The sequence below is a fragment of the Oncorhynchus mykiss genome, chromosome 10 (assembly GCF_013265735.2).
Source record: "Oncorhynchus mykiss isolate Arlee chromosome 10, USDA_OmykA_1.1, whole genome shotgun sequence".
NCBI classification, from domain to species: domain Eukaryota; kingdom Metazoa; phylum Chordata; class Actinopteri; order Salmoniformes; family Salmonidae; genus Oncorhynchus; species Oncorhynchus mykiss.
In genome coordinates this window covers 57,351,868-57,376,910 of record NC_048574.1, presented here as the reverse complement: position 1 = coordinate 57,376,910, position 25,043 = coordinate 57,351,868, and the positions used below count along the sequence as shown (strand labels likewise).

Genomic DNA, 25,043 nt, shown 5'->3' with positions numbered 1-25,043 from the left:
TTACACTAGACATTGTCCACGGTGCCAAAATAACGTTGCAGGTATGAGAGAATGCGTTATCTAAGGGAAATTAGTCTCTTTTGAACATCGAGTTGTGAATATTTTCCTTGACTGACTGGCTCTCTCTCTGTAATCCTTTAGTTATCTCATGACTGACTAGACACGTTTCTCATACTTGGGGATTCTGCTTGTGTAATTTGTGGTAGAAGTGCTGGCAGTTGACATTCAAATAGTTGTCATGTTTCCACAGACCTCTAAATCTTCTGAATATCCATCTCCATAATTTGCAACACTGAATGTAGGCTACACAACCAAATGAATACCTCCTGTTGTCAAAGGTGTATTCTTGTCTTTGTTCCCCTGTGGCCACTGGAAGAACTGCACAAAAATTGTTTAATAAAAAATATATATAAAATGCAGACATGTATTTAAGCCAACCAGGGTTCAGTCCTGCCGATTCAATGTTATTAATATTTACATGTAATTGATTAAACTCCATACTGGACCTTTTAAACTCACTGCCTGTCCTTGTATCCAATTGCAGGGGTGTTATCCTTCGACGATGTGGACCATCCCTATGGCGATGAGGACGAGGCTGCGCTCGAGGCGGAGGTGAACGGCAACTGGACGCCACAGGAGAAGGCGCTCCATGAGGCACGGCTCAAGGCCAAGGCCAAGCGGCGTGTGCGCAAATCGTCATCCCGCAGCGAGTCGCTCTCTGAGTCGCTGTCGGGTGAGCTGGCCGACGGCGACTCCTACAGCTCCAAGGGCAAGGTGCCCGTCCCCAACGACCGCAAGTCCAGGACAGGCAAGGGCCGTGGCCTGCCCAAGAAAGGTATGTGCTAATAATTCTAATAACCTTTGAGATGGAAGACTAAATGGGGCCTGCCTTTGAAAGGTCTGTGCTAGGCTAATAATGCTAACTATGCTAATAATGGTTAATTTACTCTAAGCCCTGGTGGTCTTGTGCTAGTTTTGGTCTGGGGCCATAACAGTTTGTTTAGGATTAAAGTCTGGTAAACTGATCATAGAGCAGTAATCTCCCTGGGTTCACAAAACCCATATTCTAAACGTGTCTATAGTGCTAACTGACAAGCACTGATGTTGATGTGGTCCTTAGGTGGCGCAGGGGGTAAAGGTGTGTGGGGAGCAGCCGGGATGGTGTACGAGGTAGAGGAACCAGATGCCAAGGACCCCAACTACGACGAGGTTGCACAGGTGAGGTGTACGTGTGTGAACAACATGAGCGCTCTCCAACCCCAACCTATACAATAGAGCCTCTGCACGCACCCCTCTTCTCCTGTACACCATTGTCCCACGTTGTTACGACAACAGTTGCTTAGATGAGGGGTCTACTATGGGCCAGGTTCTTTCGGTCTGAGGGTTGTTGCTTATAATTTATTTTTTAATTTAAACATCAGTTAAAAGTGAATGTCACAGGCTTTGTTTGCTATCCTGTGTAGTGGGAAAGTGCCTCCAAGGCTAATGTTGAAGAGAACCTAGAAAAAGAACGGTGCAAATTGCAGTTTGGCCTTGAGTGCCGCTGTTTCAGAAACAGTACTGGAGCAGTTGTCCTGTGGCAGCAGATAACTAGGACAGAGTTGGTGACACTGGAGCGCAGCTCTACTGACCTCTAAAAGCATATAGCCCTATGGGCCTGCCCCTGGTCAAAAGTAGTGCACTGTATAGGGAATAGGATGCCATTTGGACGCAACATTCTCTTGAGACACACAGATCTGCTCTCCAGTATATCCCAGTAGTAGTGTGTCTGGGATCCCCACTAGCTAGGTGGTTTGTGTCGTAAGGGAGTGGTTAGGGTCACATGGATCCTGTTTGACCCATGGGTCCTCCTCCCTTCCTGGAAGTAATCGCTCATCAATCACGGCTGGGTCTGTGGAAGTTAAATGGTGTGATCAAATTCAATCAAGTTAGATCAATGGTAACTTTAAGGGAGTTGCAGAATATTTTAAAGTATTCCAACAATACCACAACCGGTCATTGGTCCAGTCTGAACATTTGCGGTTATTCTTAAAGGTCAAGTATACTTCTGAAACCGGGAGGGGAAAACAGGAAAGTGAGTCAGTGTATTGGGTAATGGCTGAAACCCTCCCTCCCTCTGATATTTTCCCCTCTTTTCAACGCAGGTCAAAACAATAGAGGTCTCACACTCCGCTCTAGTTTCCTGAAGCCCTGCTCACTGAGGAAGTTTGCTTTCTCTTGTATCAGCCAAAGGCACTCATCTGCTTGTGTTTAGAAAAACCTTTCACCAGAGCGACTGGGGTGTTAATATTAGAAGTTTTAGAAGTACGTTGGCAGCACTTGGCACAGAACTGCTGTCTGCTGTTACGTTTGCCATATCCCAACCATTCAGCTGAAATATGAAGGCAGTAATTGACCCCTACAATATACCTTAAAGGCCCAGTGCAGTCAGTGATTTTTCTTCCTGTGTTTTACATAGATTTTGACCCAAGGTTGGAATAGTACTGTGAAATTGTACAAATTATGAATTTGCCCTTTTTTAGTTTAAAAACTGTTTGAAAAGACCACCTGACATTTCTGCCTGTTTTGGTGGGAGGGAGTTTTGGCCTTCCATGGTGATGTCACTATGTAGTAAATTAGTTTTCGCCTCACCACTTGGACAGAGCTAGCAGAATTCTTGCTTGAAAAATTGCTCTTTGCTAAGAAGCCATTTTATTTATTTTTGACCATTAATTGAAAACAATCACAGTAAGGTACTTCATTGTTACCCAGAAATGGTTTGATATTGAAATAACAACAGCTGCATTGGACTTAACAAATGCATCAGTAGCATTTCAGAATTACAGGCTAATCCTGCCTAATGAGCGGGCCGGCCATGTTATTAGATGGCTATTCCTGACCTATAATGTCTGTTTCATTTTGAAGGGAGACACTGTGTACGCAACAGTTGTTCCAGAGGTGGACGAGAGGGAACTGGAGAAGACAGTCAACCCCATCGTACGGGAGTACTTTGAGCATGGGGACACAAAAGAGGTCCAAGTAAGTGTTTGATGTTGTACTAAAGCGAGGAAGAGGTTGGTTATTTGAGGAGGCCTTTAGGTGATGGTGCATCCATTTTTTGTTTACTGTTTTGTCTCTACCACGCAGAGTTCCGACATATCATTTTACTTCACGTTAACTGTCTTTATGTGCGTGTTTCTCTTTCTGTGTGTACCCTACCCCCTCTTCCACTCCCAGATGCTGCTGAAGGAGCTGAACCTGGGCCACCACAAGTACGAGTTCTCCAGCCTGGCAGTGTCCCTGTCTCTAGAGGGGAAGGCCAGCCACCGGGAGCTCACCTCCAGGCTGCTCCGTGACCTGGTCGGCAAGGTGCTCTCGGACTCCGACATGGCCCGCGCCTTCGACAAAATCCTCAAAGAGCTGCCCGATCTTATGCTGGACACGCCAGAGGCTCCACAGGTACTGGATAGGGGGAAAATACATTGTCTTTGTCACAAATGGCACTTTATTCCCTATTTAGTACACTACTTTTGACCAGGGACCAAGGGTCTCTGGTCTGAAGTAGTGCACTACATAAGGAATAAATAGGGTGCCATTTGTTATGCAGTCTTTGTACATTTTCTTTAAGACAAATTATAATTTGTCATGCTGCCTTAAACCCAACCCCATTTTTTATTTACTTAGAATAACCGATCATATACCGTAGGTTTAACCTTTAACTCTCTCCAACTCTACAGATGCTGGGACAGTTTATTGCCCGAGCCATCGCAGACCACGCTCTACCTATGGCATTCCTGGACCGCTACAAAGGCAAGGTGGACTGCGACCACGCTAGGTGAGCAGGGGTTAGAGGTCAATTCTCATTATAAATGTTGATGAAAATTCAAGTGTTAATCATGAAACTTTAGATAAACGTTTACCTTAATGCAACTGCTGTGTCAGATTTTTTTTTAACTTCGGAAAAATCATAATCTGAGAACAGCACTCAGAGCCCAAACCAGCCAGAGAAATATCCACCATGTTGGATATTCAGCATTATTCATAAATAGCATTATAAATATTCACTTACCTTTTGATCTTCATCAGAATGCACTCGCAGGAATCTCAGTTCCACAATAAATGCTTGTTTTGTTCGATAATGTCCATAATTTATGTCCAATAGCTTCTTTTGTTAGGGCGCTTGGTAAACAAATCCAAAAGTGAGATCTGGTCCAGTTGGACGAAAAGTTAAAAAAGTTATATTACAGGGCGAAGAAACTTGTCAAACTAAGTATAGAATCAATCTTTAGGATGTTTTTATCATAAAAGTTAAATCATGTTCCAACCGGAGAATTCCATTGTCTGTAGAAAAGCAATGGAACGAGAGCTACCTCATGTGAAAGCGCGTGACTGAGAACGAGGCTGCAGGCAGACCCCTTAGTCAAACCGCTCCCATCTGGCCCCCCTTCACATGGGAAGACTGAAACAAAGTTCTAAAGATGGTTGACATCTAGTGGAAGCTTTAGGAAGTGCAAAATAACCCATATCCCACTGTATTCGATAGGGGTGAGTTCAAAAACTACAAATCTCAGATTTCCCAATTCCTATTTGGATTTTTTCTCAGGTTTTTGCCTGCCATATGAGTTCTGTTATACTCAGACATCATTCAAACAGTTTTAGAAACTTCAGTGTTTTCTATCCAATACTAATAATAATATGCATATATTAGCATCTGGGACTGAGTAGGAGGCAGTTCACTCTGGGCACGCTATTCATCCAAAAGTGAAAATGCTGCCCCCTATCCCAAAGAAATTGACCTTAGATATGTGGCCAACAAGGAACATGGGGGAATAGCCCACTCCACATCAAAGCGGTGGTTACCTACCTCTGTCGCTGATGTCGTCAGATAATCGCTTAAGAACTGCCTGATAAGGGGCCAGGGTAAATGTTTCCGTCTTCTCACCATGAAAGCGTAGTCATTCTCCAAGCAACTGAATGATCCCTCTCCAGAACTGATTGTAGCCACATGTCATGCCTAGGATTACCATTTTTGGTTTTACCTAATGTTTAATCTCCCATTTTCTGTTAGCTGCACTACTCCAACCTGAGAATGCAAATTCCAATGCAAATGATACTGTTATTTATTCTGATGAGTTGGGAATGTCCATGTTGTAGTTAACCTGCTGTTACCTGACACTGTTTTGTAATACACATTCCCTGGCCAATTTTATTCAGAAAATCATTTTGTTCTGAATTCATGTGACCATGTTCAATATCTAGCCGTGACTTGACACGTTCCCCTTTTTCTCATTGCGTCTCCGTGGTTATGGTCACGAGGATGACTGCTGTGGTTATTCCCCTCCCCACAGAGCTGCGTTGGACCGCGCGGCGGTGCTCCTCTCCATGAAGAGGGAGATGGTGCGGCTAGACAACGTGTGGGGCGTGGGTGGTGGCCTCAGACCTGTCAAACACCTCGTCAAAGAGGTAAGAGGCCCTCGCTGCCAAGTAGACCTGGCTCCCTGCCTGCCAATCATCACATGCCAGTGTTGTGTCTTGTGACTCATAACAAAACATTCCAGTTAGACAAGCAACCTCCCATTCCGGATGTTGTCTCTGCATGCATGAAATGTGATGCCTTGTTGGAAGTGATAGGAGAAACCTAATGAGAATCAAATATGGGTAAATGGCAACACCTGGGTTCTGTTTATTATTTGAAGTGCAATATATTCAGCTAACACCCATTTATCAGAGCTAGAAACATGCAAAACCAATCAATGGAGAGCTTTGTTATATTTCTCTGCAGCCTTTCATTGCGGGTCAACTGTATTTACACACAGTCGAGATTACCTTTTTGTTCTCTCCACCTGAACTGATACTCTCGGTGCAGAGAGACGGGCTCTGTCAGGTTGTGTCCCAAATGGCACCCTATTTACTATATAGTCCCCAAATGTAGTGCACTAAACATGGAATAGGGTGCCATTTGGACACATACTGCCTGTCTGGTGTTCTGGATCTGCACTCGTCTGTTATGTAACATAAACACAACAAGGCGGAGAGAGAACTGCATGCTGGGAAAAGAGCCACGGGAAGCCCTGCTAGGCTGATGTCAGCACAATGCTGTCCCTCAGAGCTTGGATCTGACTGCAAAGCCTGGAACAAAGAGGCCAATACTCACTCACAGGGTAAACCGATGCACAGGGACACACACACCTGAGTGCAGGTTTTCAAGTCATGAGGGGTGTGTGCATGCATTTGTATAGTCTAGAGGGGTCAAAGGGGCCTTTGCTCCCTGAACTAAATGGATAATTTGGCACCCGTGTGTGTGAATGTGCACGGCTGCACACACGCATGTCATCAATGAGTATGCAGAGCAAGAGAATTGTGTAACTCATTATACGTTAGTCTCTGTACGTTAGTCTCTGTAGGCTGCAGACTCCAGACCAGGTTTAAATTTCCTGCCTGTCCTTGTTGGGCCTCAGGCCCTGATCGAGTGGGTCTTCACTGGGCTACAGAGGGCACACAGCCTGCCAGAACAGGAGCTACTAGCGTGCGTGCCAAATGGCACCTTATCGCCTGTATACTGCATTACTGACCAGAGCCCTACGGGTCCTGGCCAAAAGTAGTGCACAACATGGGGGATAGGGTTATTAGGGAAACAGATTTTGCCTCTTTCGTCTGGGTTTGATCAAATCGCTCTGCCACAGACTACATTGAAGTCAAGAGTATGGATATTAAGAGATTTGAATAGCAGTATCCCCCTGTTGCGTTTTCACACGGATTTGGTACTGTGGTGAGGCTCCCTGGAGCTTTCTTTCATGACCTGGAAATAACCATTTCAGGGTGTGATTTGACAACACGCTCCAAGAACCGGATGATACAGGGATGTGTGTGTAGAGTCAGACAAGTGCCCTTATTCCCCTGGGTGTGTGTAGAGTAAATTTGTAAACAAAGCTGCCTGTGACTACTGCACAGACATTTAAGCCAGGGTTTATTGAATACCGTACCATTGAATACACAAACCGAATAGGACTGATAAGTCAGTGCTGTGAGTGACTAGGAGTCTTCGTGAGCACCCTTTGTGTCCCAAATGGCACCCTATATCCTTTAGTGTACTGCTTTTAACCAGAGCCCATAAGTAGTGCACTTTAAAGGGAATTGGGTCAGGGTGCCATTTGGGACACAAGTCTGTCTGTCTGGCTTCTCTTAATCTGGGCTTTTATCCCCCTTGGCCGTGCCTTTATGCCCTTATTCTCACCACTTAAACACTGTCTGCCAGAGGACCGGATTGGTATTGTATGGCAGTACCATGCTTACTGCTCAGGGGTGAAGCCTTGGTCACGCGATTGAAGATTGAACACTAGTAAACCCCCAGCGGCAGCAACCGCTGGAACCCCATTTCACTGCTTCACTATGGAGGGGGGTAGTCGGCAGTGTGCCTGCTCCAGCTGAGGGATGTTTGGAGAGGGTGTGTGTTTGGGGGGCTAGGTGTTCTCTCCTGCAAGTGCATTCCATAAGAGATTGTTTACAGCTGGGGCCGTACCAACAGAACCAATAAGGCTATCCCAGACAACAAAGACAAAAAATGTACTTGGTCGACTGAGTCTCGTCTGTTCTTTCGACCAATCGATTGGTTACAAAAAAAAATTCATATAGACACATCCTGTGTTTTAATCAAATCAACTATATGCACTGAGCTTGTCTGATGCTTTAAGTGCACCGTTTGATGAAATGACACACATGACTAGAGGGAGTCCGACCGCAATTGATTTGATTGTGCCTGGCCGGGCTCAGACTTGCTGTGCAATAAAAAACAAAAGACTGACTGACCCACTGTGTCTCTCTTTCCCTGCTGCAGCGACCACACTTTCGGTGGTGCTGAACCGGCAAAATAATTATAGCCATTTGACTGAACGGTTCTGTTACCAAAATGATTTGTTCAGGAAAAACATTCCTTATTCCCTCAACCCTTGCTCTCTTTACATGACAGGTGTATAAATTGCATCGGGCCTGACCTATAGCATATTACATTAATACATTTGTTATAAACTCTGAACACCGGAATACATATGTGAGAGCAAAATGGATGCAGATGACGTGAAAGTTGAAATGGGGGAAATCTTGGTATGGCTCCTAATTACAGCAAAGACTAAAGTCTCATGCATTTGTGAATGCAATTGCCGACATGGAGCGGTTTATTTATTGTTTACGCTAAATTAGTCACTTATTTTAAAACTAAAATGCTTGATTGCATTTCAAATCATGACTCACATCTGATGTAAAAATTGGTTTATAAATAGATTTATCAAAGTGCAAATACAGAAACCCAGCCTAAAACCCCAAATGGCAAGCAATGCAGATGTATAGGCATGGGGGCTATGAAAAACACCCTAGAGGTACCTGGCTCTGAGGTACCCGGGTGGGACACTGCCATTAACTTCATTGGGATAGGGGGCAGCATTTTTACTTTTGGATGAAAAACATGCCCAGAGTAAACTGCCTCCTCAGTCCCAGATGCTAATATATGCATATTATTAGTAGTATTGGATAGAAAACTCTGCAGTTTCTAAAACTGTTTGAATGACGACGTCTGTGAGTATAACAGAACTCATATGCCAGGCAAAAACCTGAGAAAAAATCCAAACAGGAAGTGGAAAATCTGAGGTTTGTAGTTTTTCAACTCAGCCCCTATTGAAGATAGTGGGATATTGGTTATGTTGCACTTCCTAAGGCCTCCACTAGATGTCAACCGTCTTTAGAATGTTGTTTGGTGCTTCTACTATGAAGGGGGGCTGAATGAGAGGGGAATGAGTCAGAGGTCTGCCAGCAACTACGAGCTCAGTCACGTGCATTCACATGAGGTAGCTCCCGTTCCATTGCTTTTCTACAGACAATGGAATTCTCCGGTTGGAACACAATTGAACTTTTATGATATAAACATCCTGAAGATTGATTTCAATACATCGTTTGATATGTTTCTACGACCAGTAATATAACTTTTTGGAATTTCTGTCCGACCTTTCCGCTGGAAGTTGCACGTACGTTAAGATTTGTTTACCAAACTCCCTAACAAAAGGAGGTATATGGACATAAATTATGAACTTTATCGAACAAATCAAACATTTATTGTGGAACTGGGATTCCTGGGAGTGCATTCTGATGAAGATCATCAAAGGAAAGTGAATATTTATAATGCTATTTCTGACTAATGTTGACTGCGCAACATGGCAGATATTTATTTTGGCTGGTTTGGGCTCTGAGCTCCGTACTCAGATTATTGCATGGTATGCTTTTTCCGTAAAGTTTTTTTTGAAATCTAACACAGCGGTTGCATTAGCGACGTTTATCTAAAGTTCTATGCATAACTTGTATTTTCATCAACATTTATGATGAGTATTTCTGTAAATTGATGTGGCTCTCTGCAAACTCACTGCATGTTTTGGAACTACTGAACATAACACGCCAATGTAAAATTAGATTTTTGGATATAAATATGCACTTTATCGAACAAAACATACATGTATTGTGTAACATGAAGTCCTATGAGTGTCATCTGATGAAGATCATCAAATGTTTTTCTGTGACTTGGTGGGGACCTAACAATCGTTTGTGGAGCTTCCCCTGTATAGCATTTTTGAAATTCGACACTGGCTGGATTAACGAGAATTTTATCTTTAAAAGGGTGCCATAGTTGTATGTTGGAGAAATTTGATTTGAGATTTCTGTTGATTTGTATTTGGCGCCCTGCAATTTCATTGGCTGTTGGCTAGCGGAACCCCGTTCCCAGACAGGTTAAGGGCCAGATTGTTTTTCAAGATGTTCATAGATGACCAGCAGGGTCAACTAGTGGTTATAGAGGGTGTAACTGGTTATTACCTCAGGAGTAAATATCAGTTAGCTTTTTATAGCGGAGCAATCAGTTCTAAACAGCAGGAGAGGGAGAGTTGAAAACAGCAGCACGTCCAGTGAACAGGTCAGGGTTCCATAGCCGCAGGCAGAACAGTTGTCACTGGAGCAGCAGCACAACCAGGTGGACTGGGGACAGCCAGGAGTCATCAGGCCAGGCATTCCTGAGGCATGGTCCTAGAGCACAGGTCCTCCGGGAGGAGAGGGAGAGCGCGAATTGGAGGGCGCATACTTAAATTCACACAGGACACCAGATGAGACAGGAGAATTACACCAGATATAACAGACTGACCCTAGCCCCCCGGCACAGACTATTGCAGCATAGATACCCCCGGACAGGGCCAACTCGGCAGGATATCACCCCACCCACTATACACAGCCTCCACACCACTAGAGGGATAAACAGGCCAACGTACTACCCTGAGAAGGGGCTAATTATAGCCTACGAAGAGCTCCTACACCGGCACGACCCCGAGGGGGTGCAAAACCGGACATGATCATGTCAGTGACTCAACCCACCCAAGTGACACACTCCTCCAAGGGGAGGCATGAAAGGGCACTAGTAAGCCAGTGACCCAGCCCCCGTAATAGGGTCAGAAGCAGAGAATCTCAGTGAAGAGGGGAGCCGGCCAGGCAAAGACAGCAAAGATGGTTCGTCGCTCCAGTGCCTTGCTGTTCACCTTTGCACCCCTGGGTCAGACTACACTCAATCATAGGACCTACTGAAGAGATGAGTCTTCAATAAAGACTTAAAGGTCAAGATCAAGTTTGCGTCTCTCACATGAATAGGCAGACCATTACATAAAAATGGAGCTCTATAGGAGAAAGCCCTGCCTCCAGCTGTTTGCTTAGAAATTCTAAGGACAATAAGGAGGCCTGTGTCTTGTGACTCGTCTACGTGTTGGTATGTGCAGCAGCGACCTCTATCCAAAGCAGGAGAAAATATTAGTGCTGCATCATTGTCCTTACATAATATAACCCTATACAATTTCAGTAGCATGTCTTAGTCTGATGGACTGTGCCATCCCCACTGCCTTCACAATAGATTAGTCTACTCAGACAGGTGTCTTGTACACCATGCCATTTAAAAAACATCATATGTTCAACTAAAGACTTGTCGACCAACAGCCAGCGAAGCACCAAGTGTTTGCGGAATTGCAGTTGTACTCACGGTTCATAACTGAACAGAAACGAGGGTTGAGTACTACACACAAAACCAGACATTGTTTGTTATTGAGCATCGTGATTGACTATTTGCTCCATTTGTCCAGCCAGTAGTCGCTTGGGAGTCCTCTCCCCGATTCATGATTACCGTTTGACAGGAAAAACCTTGCACTACCAAATAAACCAGGCCCGGTAGTCACTGCTGAGAAATGTCAAACTATAGATAAGATGCATATTTTATCTATTGGATTTAGGCTTTAGTTCGGTGGGATAAGTCTTTGATCCTTTGGTCGGTCAAATCCACATTGGGCAGTATTTTCACCATGGGTGGTGAATGATGGAGTGATTTGATTCATACTTTCGATATGTTTCAGATGAACTTTCTGCTGAAGGAGTACTTGGTATCGGGAGAGGTGAAGGAGGCGGAACGCTGCCTGCGGGACCTAGAAGTACCTCACTTCCACCACGAGCTTGTCTACGAGGTAAACACTACAAAGCGCTTTGGGTCCAGTTTAGAAGGGCACACTATCAAAAAATGTCTTGCAACAGAAGGGGAAAATGTTATTTGGCAACCATATACCAAAGATGTTCTAATAAGAGAGGCCACATCCTGTCGTTTCCAATGGGAGGCAAGCGAGCCGAGTAGGCGGGATCAAGTGTCGATGGGTTTTTCAAAGTCTCGTTTATTGGTCTATCAGATGGCTTAGTGCCGTCAATAATTGTCATATTCAAATTAAGTTAAAAATGAGATGAAATTTGAAGAGGGAGTAACTAGTCGTTGTTGAGACTTAACGCCACCAAGATAAATAGTTACATTTTATACATTATCTAAATTAGATCAAATGTTTTATAGAGGGCATGAGCTAAAGTAATGTTACTGTTTGTAGGTAGCTAAAAGTTAGCTATTGTAAAATGCAAGAGAACTGTATTCTGTATTGTTTAATTTGTTTTGTTTTTTTTACTGCATAGATCAAATGTTTCATTAAATTAGCTAAATCCATCTAGCTCAATCTTCTCCCACTGCTGGCCACTGGGCTTCCTACCATATTTGGTAGTGAGAGGAAAAGCCAACCAGATGTCTCATTTATACATCCGGTGAAATATCTGTCATCTATCTTTGACCACACAGAGTATCTTTTTTTTGTTGTAGCTAGTTGGCTATGTGTGCAATGTTGAATATGTGTGGCGTAATCTTTTTAATAATGGTAAAACTAAGTCATAAAATCTTAAATGCATCTATGGTCCATTCTGCTGCAAATAAAGTTTGATTTGTTTGTCTGTTATCTTGCAAACTATTACTTAACATTATTCCACCAGCAGCAGTATCCTAGATACTAATTAAATGTAATCGGTTACTCAAGATTGCCAAATCCATGCAGTATGGTGAGAATTAAAGCAATGATGCCCCAATGTGGTTAAATAAGGGATTGAAACCTCACTGAAAATAGCAAGATGACCAGCGCCTTTTGTCATTATTCCTCCACTCTTCAGTCTCATCTTGGTCAAGCTGACAATCCACATAACAGAGAATTTAAGACACTGTCCATGACATAACCGGTGTTCCAAATGGCACACTGTTCCCTTTATAGTGCGCTGGGCAATGGTAATGCACTACATAGGGAATAGGGTGCCATTTAGGGCACTTTTTATTTTATTTTACACAACTTTGTACATGAAACATCCTGTTCAGACGTCAGCATGAAGTCTAATGCATCTTCTTCTCCTCTCTTCTCCTGGCTGGTCGCCAGGCTGTTGTCATGGTGCTAGAGTCCAAGGGGGACACGGCCGTCAAGATGTGTAAGCTCCTCCAGGCCTTCTGGAAAATTGGCCTCATCACAGTGGACCAGATGAACCGGGTACGTCCCCTTACGCGCCAGAAAGTACCACCAAATTCACTGGTAGCACTAGCACACAAAAATAACTAACTTCTAAACTATTTCCAGTGAAATGACTGCAGGTTTTCCTTTTCCAGCACTACAATTAACATAGCATGAATTATAACTACAGTATATATAGTTATTCTCTGTAGTCACTGTCAAGGCATTTGTTTGTTACCTGACAAGCTCTGAAGTGACTGAATTGATTAATCTTCTCTTATATTGCCCTATGATTGGCTTACTCATCAAGTATTGTGTTGTAACATCCAGGGCTTCCAGCGTGTGTATGACGAGCTGCCAGAGATTAACCTGGATGTGCCTCATGCCCACTCCATCATGGAGTCCTTTACGGACCTCTGCTACCAGGAGTCTGTTATCACCAAACAGTTGAGGGACTCCTGTCCCTCCAGGTCAGTGTGTTGTAAACTCCCTTTCATTTAGTCACTTGGGTATAGTCAGTCCCTCCAGGATTCTGCGATTGCATTTGAGAAAAATCAACAATTCCCTGCATATTATGAGGGTGAATCACTGCACTATTTCTGCATAAGACTAAAAACATTGACCCATCACTTCAATCAAGTTATTAGCGTACATGTAAACCCACTCAATGAGTATATTAATTACTTTAGAAAAGGCTTTTCACTAGGCCCCAAGTGTTTTATATTGTAAGGCTGAGGACTCGTCTCTAAGCTCATTGGTAGCCTATGAAGTACTGAATCACCTGTTCTGTCCACCAGGGGGCGGAAGCGGTTTGTGAGTGAGGGAGACGGGGGCCTGATCAAGAACTAGTGTGTAGGAGGGGGGTGGGGGGTTGCTCGACGCCCCCACCCCCTAGATCCGCAGGCCTGAGGCTGGGCAGGCTCGCGGTCAGACTCCTCTGCTTTATCTCCGACCCACTCATCACCACCACACACCGACATCAGGTGAAGGAGGACCGAGGAGAAAGGCCCGGGCAATCTTTTTTTTTTTTCTCTCTCTCTCTGGTCATTTTTGTAAGAAAGCAACAAAAAAAACATGGGGTTGGTGATTATTCTTTTCAGTCTGTTCTTTGAGTCTTGAGTTGAGACCATGGAGAAAGGGGGGTCAATGGAGTCACTTAAGATGGCATCATGGGGTTAAGGGTCAACGGGGAAGTGGGAAGTGGATTATGTATTGTCTTGTGCTGGCCACGGGTTATTTTGGCTTAACATTTTTTTGACTGTCTTTCAAATTTTATTTTTGCTTAGCATGTATAACGCTCATAAAAAAAATACAAAGCACTTGTCAAAAAAGACAACTTGTCAGCATACTGCATTGCAAGCTCTTATGAACTGAATCGCTCTTTGGAATGACCTGGACCTCTGCATTTATTTTTGGCCAAAGCGTTCTGTAATTACATAAAGACAGTTATATTTTTCTTCCTGTTGGTGGTTTTGCTCTGTGTCAGTTGGATTATTTATCTGTCCACTCCACGTTTGTGTATCTCGTTCCTAGGCAGGGTTGCTAAACTGTTTTAAGCACAGCAGCAGTTACAAAAGCCTGTCTGGTTTATAAACAGAGCCCAGATCAGGGCCTTCCTCCTTCCCCTTAGTGGAGGACTCTCCTGACTAGTACACTGTAATTGAGTGTCAGAATGGGAGTCGGGAATCGGCATCTCGAAATATACAGTACAAATACTCAGGCTCTCTAGAACCCCTCTTCCTTTCACTGAGCTGTTGATAGACAAACTGGAACACCCTGCAGGCTTTTGTAGTGTGATGTTTCATTCACGAACTCCAACTGTTAGATGTCAACCAGTGAAATCTCTTTTAGGCAGACCTGGGTTTAAAAAGTAGGGTTATCATCAAGTACATTATTGCTCTTGATTAGACTTGTCTGGTCCAATGGAAACTAATTAGTCTCCCTACCTTTGGCACTCCAGGCAGGCTACATCAAAAGCTCAAGTATGTGAAAGAAAATACATTTGAACCCAGGTCTGGCCCTAGGAGAGTGCGAAGAAAACAAGTCTTATCGCTGATCAAGGGTCTCGTATGAGAATGAAATGGATTTTTCCTGTCTTTGACTAATGTAAAGTAATAAGCTCCGATTCGTAATGTGAGGGTTCTGGATGGGGAAAACATACAGCTTGTCATTGATTTTAAAAAAATCGTAACAAAACTGGGGTTGAGTGTCATCACCCCCGTTTGTTTACATATACTGGTTTGGGAATGGCTTTAAGAATGAGCTAGAAGTGAGTGGTCATCGCTACCTAGGGCTCAGAGGATGTGCCTGACGTCAGCGTTTACTCCCGAGTCATCAGCTCTGAATCACATGTTCCTGATTGCCATTCTCCATACAATCACTTATTTTACAGCGTTGAAATTGAGCAGTTCATAACTGATGCATAAAAGAAAATCTTTAGTCTTGTTACATATACAAATCACACAACTGCAGTTTGATAAGGATCTCAATCATATTCACAGTTCAATGCATTGTGTCCAGCTTATGTGAATATGTCCAAAAAGAATACTGAGGGTTTTTATACATAAGCCCCACAGAGACATCTTTGTATAAGCTAATGAACCACTTAAAGGTTGGAACTGTTTCCAATGCCCTTCCTCATGCAGTTAATTTTACAATTTCAATAAAATTCCATATTTCTCTTCAGTGTAATATTCTTTGGACATTTTTGTATAACCAGTTCCTATCACACGCTACATGATAGTGGTAGTCATATGGCAAATAAATGCTCAATCCATACTGGATAGAAAATTGATAGGATTGTACAACCTGGCCCAATTCAACTACATGAATTTGGATTTAAGAATAGCTGCATATTCTGGTTTAGTGAACATTTAGGATCGCATAGTCCCAAATGTCATTGCATCAATAGTTGACTGTACAATATGTCCAAAGTATATATTGTACAGAATGGTTTGCATGGATTCAATGGTGTGACCTCTGGCCAGACAACTCGAGCTGGGGTGTATCAGTCAGTTGCAACGTTCCGTTTTGCAACAAAGGAGTTTAATTTGGACTAATTCGGGTAGGTATTTCCCCGTTTCGTTTTCTTCCTTTTAAGAAACGTTTTGCAACAATAGGCGTAATGAATATGCCCCTGGCGTGGGTTGTCAACACTTATGTACACGTCAGTGTTTCACGAGAGCTGGGGGACCAGGAAGTAGCGCGAATTATGTGCAGCTGATATTTTGTCCATTTGAAAGGTGAGTTTTTCTCCATTTACTATCTATTACATTTTCTCGGTGCTTTTTTTTTTCAGTGTGCTGCATTATTGGCATGAAAGCTTCTTTCAAAAATCTGCAAACTCGTTTTAAAACAGGTCTGCCCGATACCTTAGTGACAGCCACCGGTTTGCTAACCATTCATTAGCCAGTTAGCTTTAGCCGAAAAGCTTGAATGTATGCTTTGCCTAGCGCAGTTCCTAAAAGAAAATGTCATACGTTGTAATAGTTAAAGGTATTTCTTTATACAACGTCGCAGGTAACGGTATGTAGTTATTTTCATAGTCGACGAGGCAACATTACATTGGCTATAAAACTACTAGTTAGTACTGTACAGTAGTTACAAGCAATGTTGTTGCCTACTACTGAAGATGAGGTCTAGGTAGCTAGCTGCTTTTAGCAACTCTAGTATTTACACACTAGTATTTACACATTAGCTTACAAAACAACTTAATATTCCCCCGGAAGCCAGAAGTTAAATAACATTTCAATTTACTCTATTATAGACTGTAGGCGGAATGCCACAAGAGGGGGAAAAAATATGAATGTAGAAATAAACAATACCCAAACGTAGGTCTGTTGTAGACCCATGTAGTTCCTCCGCAAGATTTGCCGGACAATTTAAACTGAGTTATTCTGCTGCTCTATGTTTGCTACATACTTCAGTCGTTTTGGGGGTTGTACAGAGCAAGTCGCCAGCAATTGAAGTATCAAAGCCAATGAATGATTTCAAAACGCTGCTTTAACCACGTGTGGCTCTGACCCAACCCATCGGTTTCAGTGACCAATTAGAATGGTTAGAATGTGTTTGCATTCTAGAAATCGTTGGGGGGGGTACTAAGATCCAGACTCATTGCTGGGAAGAAACTAAAGGCTTCTGCATGCTTTGGTTCGGCTGGCACCTAGAGGAGTGAACAAGTGTGCTCTCGTACTCCCTTTGAAGACCTTCACTTGGAAAAACAAGTGGCAATAGTACTGTGAGATGCCATAGCCAGTATACAAAATAGCCAGAATTAATCAAAGATAGATATAACATTTACGTTCATAAGTTAACTAGGATGTTTGCTGCAGTATTTCTCAAATAAAAAATGTGCATGAAAACGAGTCGTCTATTGTTGAATGACAGTGAACACTTCATTGAAGAATCCCTACTGTTGACCAATGAGCGACGAAGGGAAAAATGTAATGTGCACGAACAGCCACATTTTCTTTGCAGTGTTACTTCAGTGCCTCGTTGCAAACAGGATGCAGGTTTGTGAATAGTTTTTATTCTGTACAGGCTTCCTTCTTTTCACTGTCAATTAGGTAAGTATTGTAGAGTAACTACAATGTTGTTGATCCATCCCCAGTTTGCTCCTATCACCTATAACTGTTTTAAAGTCACCATTGACCTCATGGCGAAATCCCTAAGCGGTTACGTTCCTCTCATGCAACTAAGTTAGGAAGGACACCTGTATCTTTTCTTCCTCCTCAGCTGGAAGGATGGGCAGGCAGAGGAAGAGAGTGGTGACCGGCGAGGCTGACCCCCCTCCCACAAGGAAAGACGAGAAGCCTGCCACCCTACAACGCAAGGAGAAAAAAAAGAAGCTCGACATTGGCAAAATCTTCATCAACATCTCCATCGGCCTCTGCATCTTCAGCCTTATCTGGTTCTTCTATGCCCTTTACATGCGTTCCTCGCTGGCCAAACGGGTGGTAACTTTGCACCACTCGCCGCCTGTCCTCGATGTCAACAGCACCAGCGCTGAGGTCTCCCCTGAGAGGTTTTGGGGCTCCTACCGACCCCAGGTCTACTTTGGGATGAAAACCAGGAGCCCAAGATCTGTTGTCACAGGTACAAGACTGTCGTTTCTCTACATTCATCCTTAAATATTTGCTAATACTATTGACTAAAGTGGCAGTTGGCAATAACTGTGTGCTATGTGGCAAGCAGTACTAACCTGTTAGTTACTTGCCAGAGGAACACAATGGAAATAAGTTGTATAAGTGTTAACCTCATATTATATCAGGGTTTATGTTAGGAGCCTACCTCTTAAGGAGCCTATCATTACCTCTTAAGGTCGAAGGATTTAATCTTATTTTCAGAGGTAGACTGGCTCTGGCAGCTAAAACAGCCAAATACCCTTATCTAAACGTGATCGATTATTAATTGAGATTTGGTTCTAGAAATATAAAGCCCTTTACTTTCATGTCACATCAAAAATCATTTTAAAATGCTAATTATACTGTTTTATCCGGCTTTATCACAGTTGCAGCCAACAGTATTTTTCAGTGACGACACGTTTCTTGCGGCCTTCTTCCGTTACACACAGGTGTTCGGAGCATGCTAGTAAGCACAGGGTGACCGTTTGTCTACCGTAAACACTCGCTGTAACATGGAGATAAGACCGTGTGGGAAGACTAACCCTATCTTTTTATTTCTCAACTGGTAATTGAAGCGAGCTTGCCATTCAGGTGCATAGACAACTAGGCAGGCTTCAGCGCGTCACACACCACTTTGCAATGAACTGGAGGCAGTATGGATTTTGAAAACATATACTTAATTGTTTGAAACCTTAACGTCTTACTACATATTATGAGGCATGTCTTTCCTTGCTTCAAAGTAGCCTAGCCAAAATTCAAACAAACGTGCAGGTAATTATTTTTTATAAAGACTTCCATACGCCATTGAAACCAACTGTATTTTATTGTCCCGTAGCCAAAGGCACAATCCTAGTCGTATTAACAACCCAGGCTAGTTGTCTTTAGATCTCCACTCTTTCATAATTTCTAATGGATATTTTCATCTGTCTCGTGAAACTGCTAATTGTATTAGGGAACGAACATTCGCGCATAGCCTTACTGCCTTTTGCGCATTGCTGCGTTTATAATGTGAATAAATAATATTTGATCAACATTTTAAGCTAAACGTTCGGATCTGTTATGAGCCTCGTTGTTTAAAAAATAATCATATGTAGCCTAGGCCTACTGGTTGTATGGTTTTGGGATCTATCGTCTCAACTGTCCTTGTCTGTTCTATTTCTTTCTCGCACAGAACAAGCTGACCAAAATAATAGGTCAACTTTTCTGCTATGGGGGATAGTAGATTGACATAGGCGAGTTATTTTTATTTTCGTAACTCGTCTCGTTGGCTGCGGAAAAGTACATGTGGACAGCTATTCGTCAAATTGTTAATCAGAATTCGGTAGGAAGGACACACGCCATTGCATCCTCAAATTGCCCGTTTTGTTAATATGAATAACCGTAATGTGATTTATTTCATTCTGAGCACCATGGGTGGACGCTCTAACCAGGTTACGCACCTAACTGCGTATGGATCCGTTACCTTTATTAAATGTCCGGTAAATTAAAATGCTGCTGGTGAAATGTCTAGCGCCACATTTCTCAAACGGAAACCCTGGATTTTGGGGTTTCCGTTCGAAAAATGTGGCGCTGGACATTTGACCATCAGCCATTTTAATGTATACATAATCCATGAACATGTTTAACATTTCATCTTTTGGGGAATGATGAAATAAATAAATGAAATAAATTATGTATTTCCATTTTTCTACAGGGATGATGTGGATGCGTCAGTTCTCTGAGGTGGACGTGAACCTCAGGCACACATGTGAGCAGGGCGACAGGCTGCAGGGCTATGGCTGGCTGATGCATGATGGCCTTAGCTTTGGTGTGCAGGAGATCCACGACAGCGACTTTACGCTCACCACAGAGTTTGTCAAGCGGATGGGCGGTGAGCACGGAGGGGACTGGACCTGGAGGATCACAGCCAAGCAGCATGTGAGTGTGGCAGGATACATTCACACACCTTTAAACCCATATTTTATTCTGATTATTTGTCTTACATTGAAAGACATTTGAGTTTTGAAACTATTCATATTGTCTAATGGTATGAAAAAAAAGAATTAGAATGCTACTGAACACAGAGATTTTCTCTCCCATTTCACTAAGTTTCAAAACATTTTCTCCATCTTACTGAACATGACCCAGTTCTTCCTTCCTCCAGAGTTCGGCTCCCCACGCGCCAGTCATCTCCCTGATGTTCTACGCTGCTGCCGACACCCAGGGTTACCTGGAGGCCCACGTGGAAGAGAGGAACCGTCTAGGTTCCATCACTGGGTTCTCAGAGGAGCTGGGGAATTTCAAGATCACCTTCCGCAAGCCTGTCGCTGGGGAGTCCTCCAGTGCCAAATATGCCAGGTAGGTACTCCTCCCAAACTGCTAACGTTAGCATTTTCTGACCCAAAAACCATCAGAGAGAAAGACTTTTGAAAACAGTGGACAAATATGCCACAATAGACCTTATTAATATAATGTAAATAATACCAAGCAATATTAAATACATGAAGAAAATCAGAAGAAGAAGTGAAAAATAGAAATAGCACATAATCAATCTTTATCAATAAAGTCAGTGAGCCTGTCAAGAGGGAAACATGATATGTAAAATAAATAATGTAGTATGAAACAAAGCATTGCAAATAATAAAGGCACAGCTGCTACCGCAATGCATTGAGACACAAAGCAGAGCTAGGACATGTCCTCAGTGTCTGCGATGAAGATGGCCAACCAAACTGCTGTTCTGGCTCTGATATAAAGGTTTTGTTCAACCTTTTGAGGGACAGAACAGAGAGACATTGATCTGTTCCAGTGGTGAGGACAAAGTCAATAGAGACTCCGATGCATAGGAATTGAAGGAACAGCAAGATTTCATGAGGAGGTTGCATAATCAAGCCACAATGCAGGCCAGAAAAGAGTGTTGAATAGAAGGTCGGAAGAGCAGGAACACAGCAACCAAAACAAGCCGATCACAAGTGTGTCTGCCATTTAGACAGGAAAGGACAAGGCTCCTTTTCAGTTTTCATTCAACATAACACATCGGTCAGTATGCAGTCCCTGACCCTTGGCTGAAGTAGTATGAAATCACAGGTCTTGCCACTTTCCAGGAGGCCAATGCACTCTGAAGGGTATAAAACCCTTCGGTGACTGCAGGTCAAAGATATTGGTGCCTTGCTCCAATTCTGAGTGGAAGCTTTGGAAAAATGAGAACATGAGAGATTCCTGCTACCTTCAGGGTGGTTCACCTTTGTCTTCTCTCCTTTCCTCAGCTACAACTACCTCCAGACCATGTCGCCAGGCTTGGAGAGGCTGACGGACATTGTGAGGAACAGCTTGAACCGCAGATTCGTCTACAGCCACCCCTCTGGCGAGAAGAGGCAGTACATTGCGGTGGACACCTACAAGCCCCAGCACCAGCCGAAATCAGCCGACCCCAGAAAGGAGAGTGACTTTGTCCTGCACCAGGTCACCGTCCAGACGCCCTTCCAGATTGAGGTCCTGTTCGAGTCTGGTAGCTTCCGCGATCGTCCCAACCAGCTGTCAGCGGCGGCCATGACAGAGGAGCTGGAGAAGAGGAAGGCGGCGTTCGACGCCAAGTTCGAGAAGACGTTCGGCCTCCAGGCCAAAGGCTTGGGCCAGGCCCAGGTGAAGTTCAGCAAGGCGGCGCTGAGCAACATGCTGGGCGGGATGGGTTACTTCTACGGCCAGTCGGTGGTCCAGTCGGTGTACAATGAGTACCCGCTGCTCTACCCTGAGGGTGCCCTGTTCACCGCCGTGCCCTCGCGTTCCTTCTTCCCCCGGGGGTTCCTGTGGGACGAAGGCTTCCACCAGCTGCTGCTCAGCAAGTGGGACCCCCAGGTGACGCGGGAGGCCACGGCTCACTGGTTGGACCTGGTCAATATGGAGGGATGGATTCCCCGGGAGCAGATCCTTGGTGACGAGGCGCGCAGCAAGGTTCCTGCCGAGTTTGTGGTGCAGCGCAATGAGAACGCCAACCCTCCCACCCTCTTCTTGGCCCTGCAGAAGCTAGTGGAGCAGCTCCAAGCCAACCCGGACGCAGAGTCCTCACGGCCCACCCTGCCCTTCCTCCGCAGGCTCTACCCCCGGCTCCAGACGTGGTTTGAGTGGTACAACACCACCCAGACAGGCCCGCTGCCCAACTCCTACCGCTGGCGGGGCCGTGACAAGGACACCAACCTCTTCCTCAATCCCAAGACGCTGACATCCGGCCTGGATGACTATCCGCGGGCCTCGCATCCATCAGCTGAGGAGCGCCACGTGGACCTGCACTGCTGGATGGCCCTGGCGTCAGGCACCATGGCCAGCGTAGCCCGGCTGCTGGGAGAGCCACACCAGGAGTACGAGCGCACCCACCAGACGCTCAGCGACAACGCACTGCTGGACGAGCTGCACTGGTCAAACCAGCTTCGCTCCTTCAGCGACTATGGAAACCACACGCAGGCGGTGTCGCTGCAGCAGGAGAAGGTGTACGTGCCCCCAGGGCAGCCGAGGCACCAGTTTCCCGTGGCGCGCCTGGTGCGCTCGGTCCGCCGGGCCCCCAAGCCGCAGTTCGTCAATGCTTTGGGCTACATCAGCCTATTCCCCTTCCTGCTGCACGTCCTAACGCCCGACTCGCCCAAGCTAGAACACATCTTCAGAGACATGAGGGACGCGGACAAGCTGTGGACGCCCTACGGCCTGCGCTCTCTGTCCAGGGCCGACCCACTCTACATGAAACGCAACACGGAGCACGATGCCCCCTACTGGCGGGGCCCCATATGGATCAACATTAACTACCTGGCTGTCAGGGCCCTGCACCACTATGGCAACACTGAGGGGCCATATCAGGAGAAGGCGGCCACCCTCTACCAGGAACTCAGAACTAATATCATGAACAATGTTTACAGACAGTATGCAGAGACTGGGTATATATGGGAACAGTACAATGACAGCACGGGCAGTGGGCAAGGGAGCCACCCCTTCACCGGCTGGTCGGCACTAACTGTTTTGATAATGGCTGAGCAGTATTGACACTGATGCAAAAAAAATATATCTTGCTTTTTGTAAGATGTTCTCTTAAAATGTGCCATTTTTACTCCCTCCATCTGTCTCCTTAATGCCAACAGATGTTAGGTCTATGATTTTAAGATTTTCTTAAATAATATGATTTTCTCAAATGATAACTAGAACTCCAATGTTCCAATTCTTCACCTTTGGCTGTCTCATTGAGTGTTTGTACAAAGCCCATACCCCAAAGAATGCATGAAAGGTTATTTTTGACTACCCCAAATACTTCTCAATGAACTCCCCAAGTGCCGCCTGACTGAGAGAAGTCTGTCTGATGGCAGAAACCTTTTAAGAACTATAGTAACAATAGTAGTAGCGAAAGAATAGTCTTGACATAAATCATTCAAATGGTATCATATCAAGACTACCGTAGGAACTAATGCACTTTTCAAAGTCAATCATTCAAGCGTTTTTCTTTTTTTTTGTCTCCGCAGATGTTTTCTGTTGAACAAAATAATACTTGTATTGAGAAATAGTGTATTCAGTCTTAAAATATTTGATCCCTAGGTTAATTTTGTTTCGGGTTGCTTTGTCCCGTCGTCATACAATCTCATTTAAGCCCGTATAAAATTGAGAAATAAGTTTTGATGTCGTCAAATGTTTTGCTGCGAACACAAACGGTTTCCTGTTAATTTTATCAATGCAAAACAAGACGAAGATGTATCGTATCTCCACTGGTAGCAGATACCCTGAGTGGCACGGAATAACATGACTATCTTCATTGCGTTGGTTTGTTACATCTTCAGTGGAAAGAACAATAAATATGTCAAACCCTTATGTATTGTGTCTGACTGCTGATTTCCTTTTTTTTTTCAGTGTCTGTGGAAAGGATGATTTACATTCAAGTCATTATCGCCTTTTAGGAAAGACACATATATTTGCTCAATATCTACCATTTGTGTGGTGTTACTCTAGCTTCTGGTTTTGGTAACCAATCATTACATATTAGCAATTCAATGAAAGTAGATATTTTTTTTAAATAGTTTATAGCAGTGCTTATTAAGGTGTATTAAACTACAGCTGATAATGTACACTTCTAATAGGAGTGACCCTCCGGATCGGTAACCGGTGACTGGGTCGATTTGTCTCGCTTTGTTTCCTTGCATCCTCTCTCCTAACCTCCTTCTCAACCATATTGGACGAGATGGTCCATGGATCCTTCCCTGGGAGCTCTTTCTCCGATGGGTTTTAAGAAACAGGAGAGGCGAGGAAAGATGAATTGAGAAAGTGCCACTATGGGAGCCTGATCCTGGTCCTTTGTCAGACTGCGACACACGAAGGACAGCCGCTGACGTCAATCCGCAGAGAGTCATTGTTTCTGCGGTGCCCGTTACCATGGCGAGGCGTCGTTGTGAAGGGGCCCATGGGCAAATTGGATAAAATGGACAGGCTCGGAGTGCATCGCCGGTGTCAACTTCTTTTCAAGTGTTGACATGCAGAGAGTCGAGACACATACAAACACGACAGGAGCATAGTGTACAGTGGCTAGATCTTTGTTAACACAGCAGTGTGTGTATGAACACCATTACAGAGGGCCTGGCTCCTGATTGCACTGATGTTGGTTTCCAGCTTCCACGTGACCCTGGGACAGAATCCTTTCTGGCTTTCATGTTATCACAGCCTTTGATTAGATGTGTAGTTCAAGGTTGGTCTCGGCGCTGTCAGGTTTGCAGTTCTATAAATAGGCCTATGCTCAGGAGGAAGAGGCACTGGCTGTAGCTAGTCTGGCTCCAAAGTGCAGTTAGAGAATGATTGCAAAAGTTGAAAAAGAGAGCAACGCAACATTCAGTATTTATCTTAAAACTGTCATCACCAACATAAAGCAGACATATTTTCTGTGTTCTTGTAATTTCCCTCCCTTTTTGGAAGTAGGCTACTGGAAATGTTTCATTAAAAAACAGAAGCGCAACTGCTAATGGTGATTTATCCTTTTTATTGATAAACATAGAGACATTTATTGTTCATCGTCGTTAGCCCCAATGTAGAATAGGGTTTCAAAAGTCCTGTAACTTTCCCCAAATTCCCAGGTTTTCCAGCC

General features: G+C 44.1%; 2 protein-coding genes across 5 annotated transcripts in view; both read left to right on the top strand.

Moving 5' to 3' along the window:
* The window catches only part of LOC110534338 (programmed cell death protein 4), a 32,683-nt gene extending 17,156 nt beyond the window's left edge, over nucleotides 1-15,527 (top strand). The window contains exons 3-12 of the mRNA XM_036933420.1: nucleotides 545-835; nucleotides 1,121-1,218; nucleotides 2,905-3,018; nucleotides 3,217-3,438; nucleotides 3,717-3,814; nucleotides 5,328-5,442; nucleotides 11,400-11,507; nucleotides 12,774-12,881; nucleotides 13,173-13,312; nucleotides 13,640-15,527. Coding sequence (XP_036789315.1) covers nucleotides 545-835; nucleotides 1,121-1,218; nucleotides 2,905-3,018; nucleotides 3,217-3,438; nucleotides 3,717-3,814; nucleotides 5,328-5,442; nucleotides 11,400-11,507; nucleotides 12,774-12,881; nucleotides 13,173-13,312; nucleotides 13,640-13,691 — 1,346 coding nt within the window. The 3' untranslated portion in view covers nucleotides 13,692-15,527. The remainder of the gene's footprint in view (nucleotides 1-544; nucleotides 836-1,120; nucleotides 1,219-2,904; nucleotides 3,019-3,216; nucleotides 3,439-3,716; nucleotides 3,815-5,327; nucleotides 5,443-11,399; nucleotides 11,508-12,773; nucleotides 12,882-13,172; nucleotides 13,313-13,639) is intronic.
* A 181-nt stretch (nucleotides 15,528-15,708) lies between these two features.
* On the top strand, nucleotides 15,709-23,782 carry LOC110534337 (mannosyl-oligosaccharide glucosidase). 4 transcript variants are annotated; one of them, XM_021619129.2, is made up of 5 exons: nucleotides 15,709-16,084; nucleotides 17,577-17,936; nucleotides 19,659-19,882; nucleotides 20,109-20,302; nucleotides 21,208-23,782. In XM_021619129.2, the coding sequence occupies exons 2-5, from the start codon at nucleotides 17,585-17,587 to the stop codon at nucleotides 22,967-22,969; spliced, it is 2,532 nt and encodes an 843-aa protein (XP_021474804.1). In that variant the 5' UTR covers nucleotides 15,709-16,084; nucleotides 17,577-17,584; the 3' UTR covers nucleotides 22,970-23,782. The 4 variants fall into 4 exon arrangements, with proteins under 4 accessions (XP_021474804.1, XP_021474805.1, XP_036789314.1 ...); XM_021619130.2 differs by lacking the exons at nucleotides 15,709-16,084; nucleotides 17,577-17,936 and adding an exon at nucleotides 17,968-18,530; XM_036933419.1 differs by lacking the exons at nucleotides 15,709-16,084; nucleotides 17,577-17,936 and adding an exon at nucleotides 17,968-18,556.
* The last annotated feature ends 1,261 nt before the right edge of the window (nucleotides 23,783-25,043 follow it).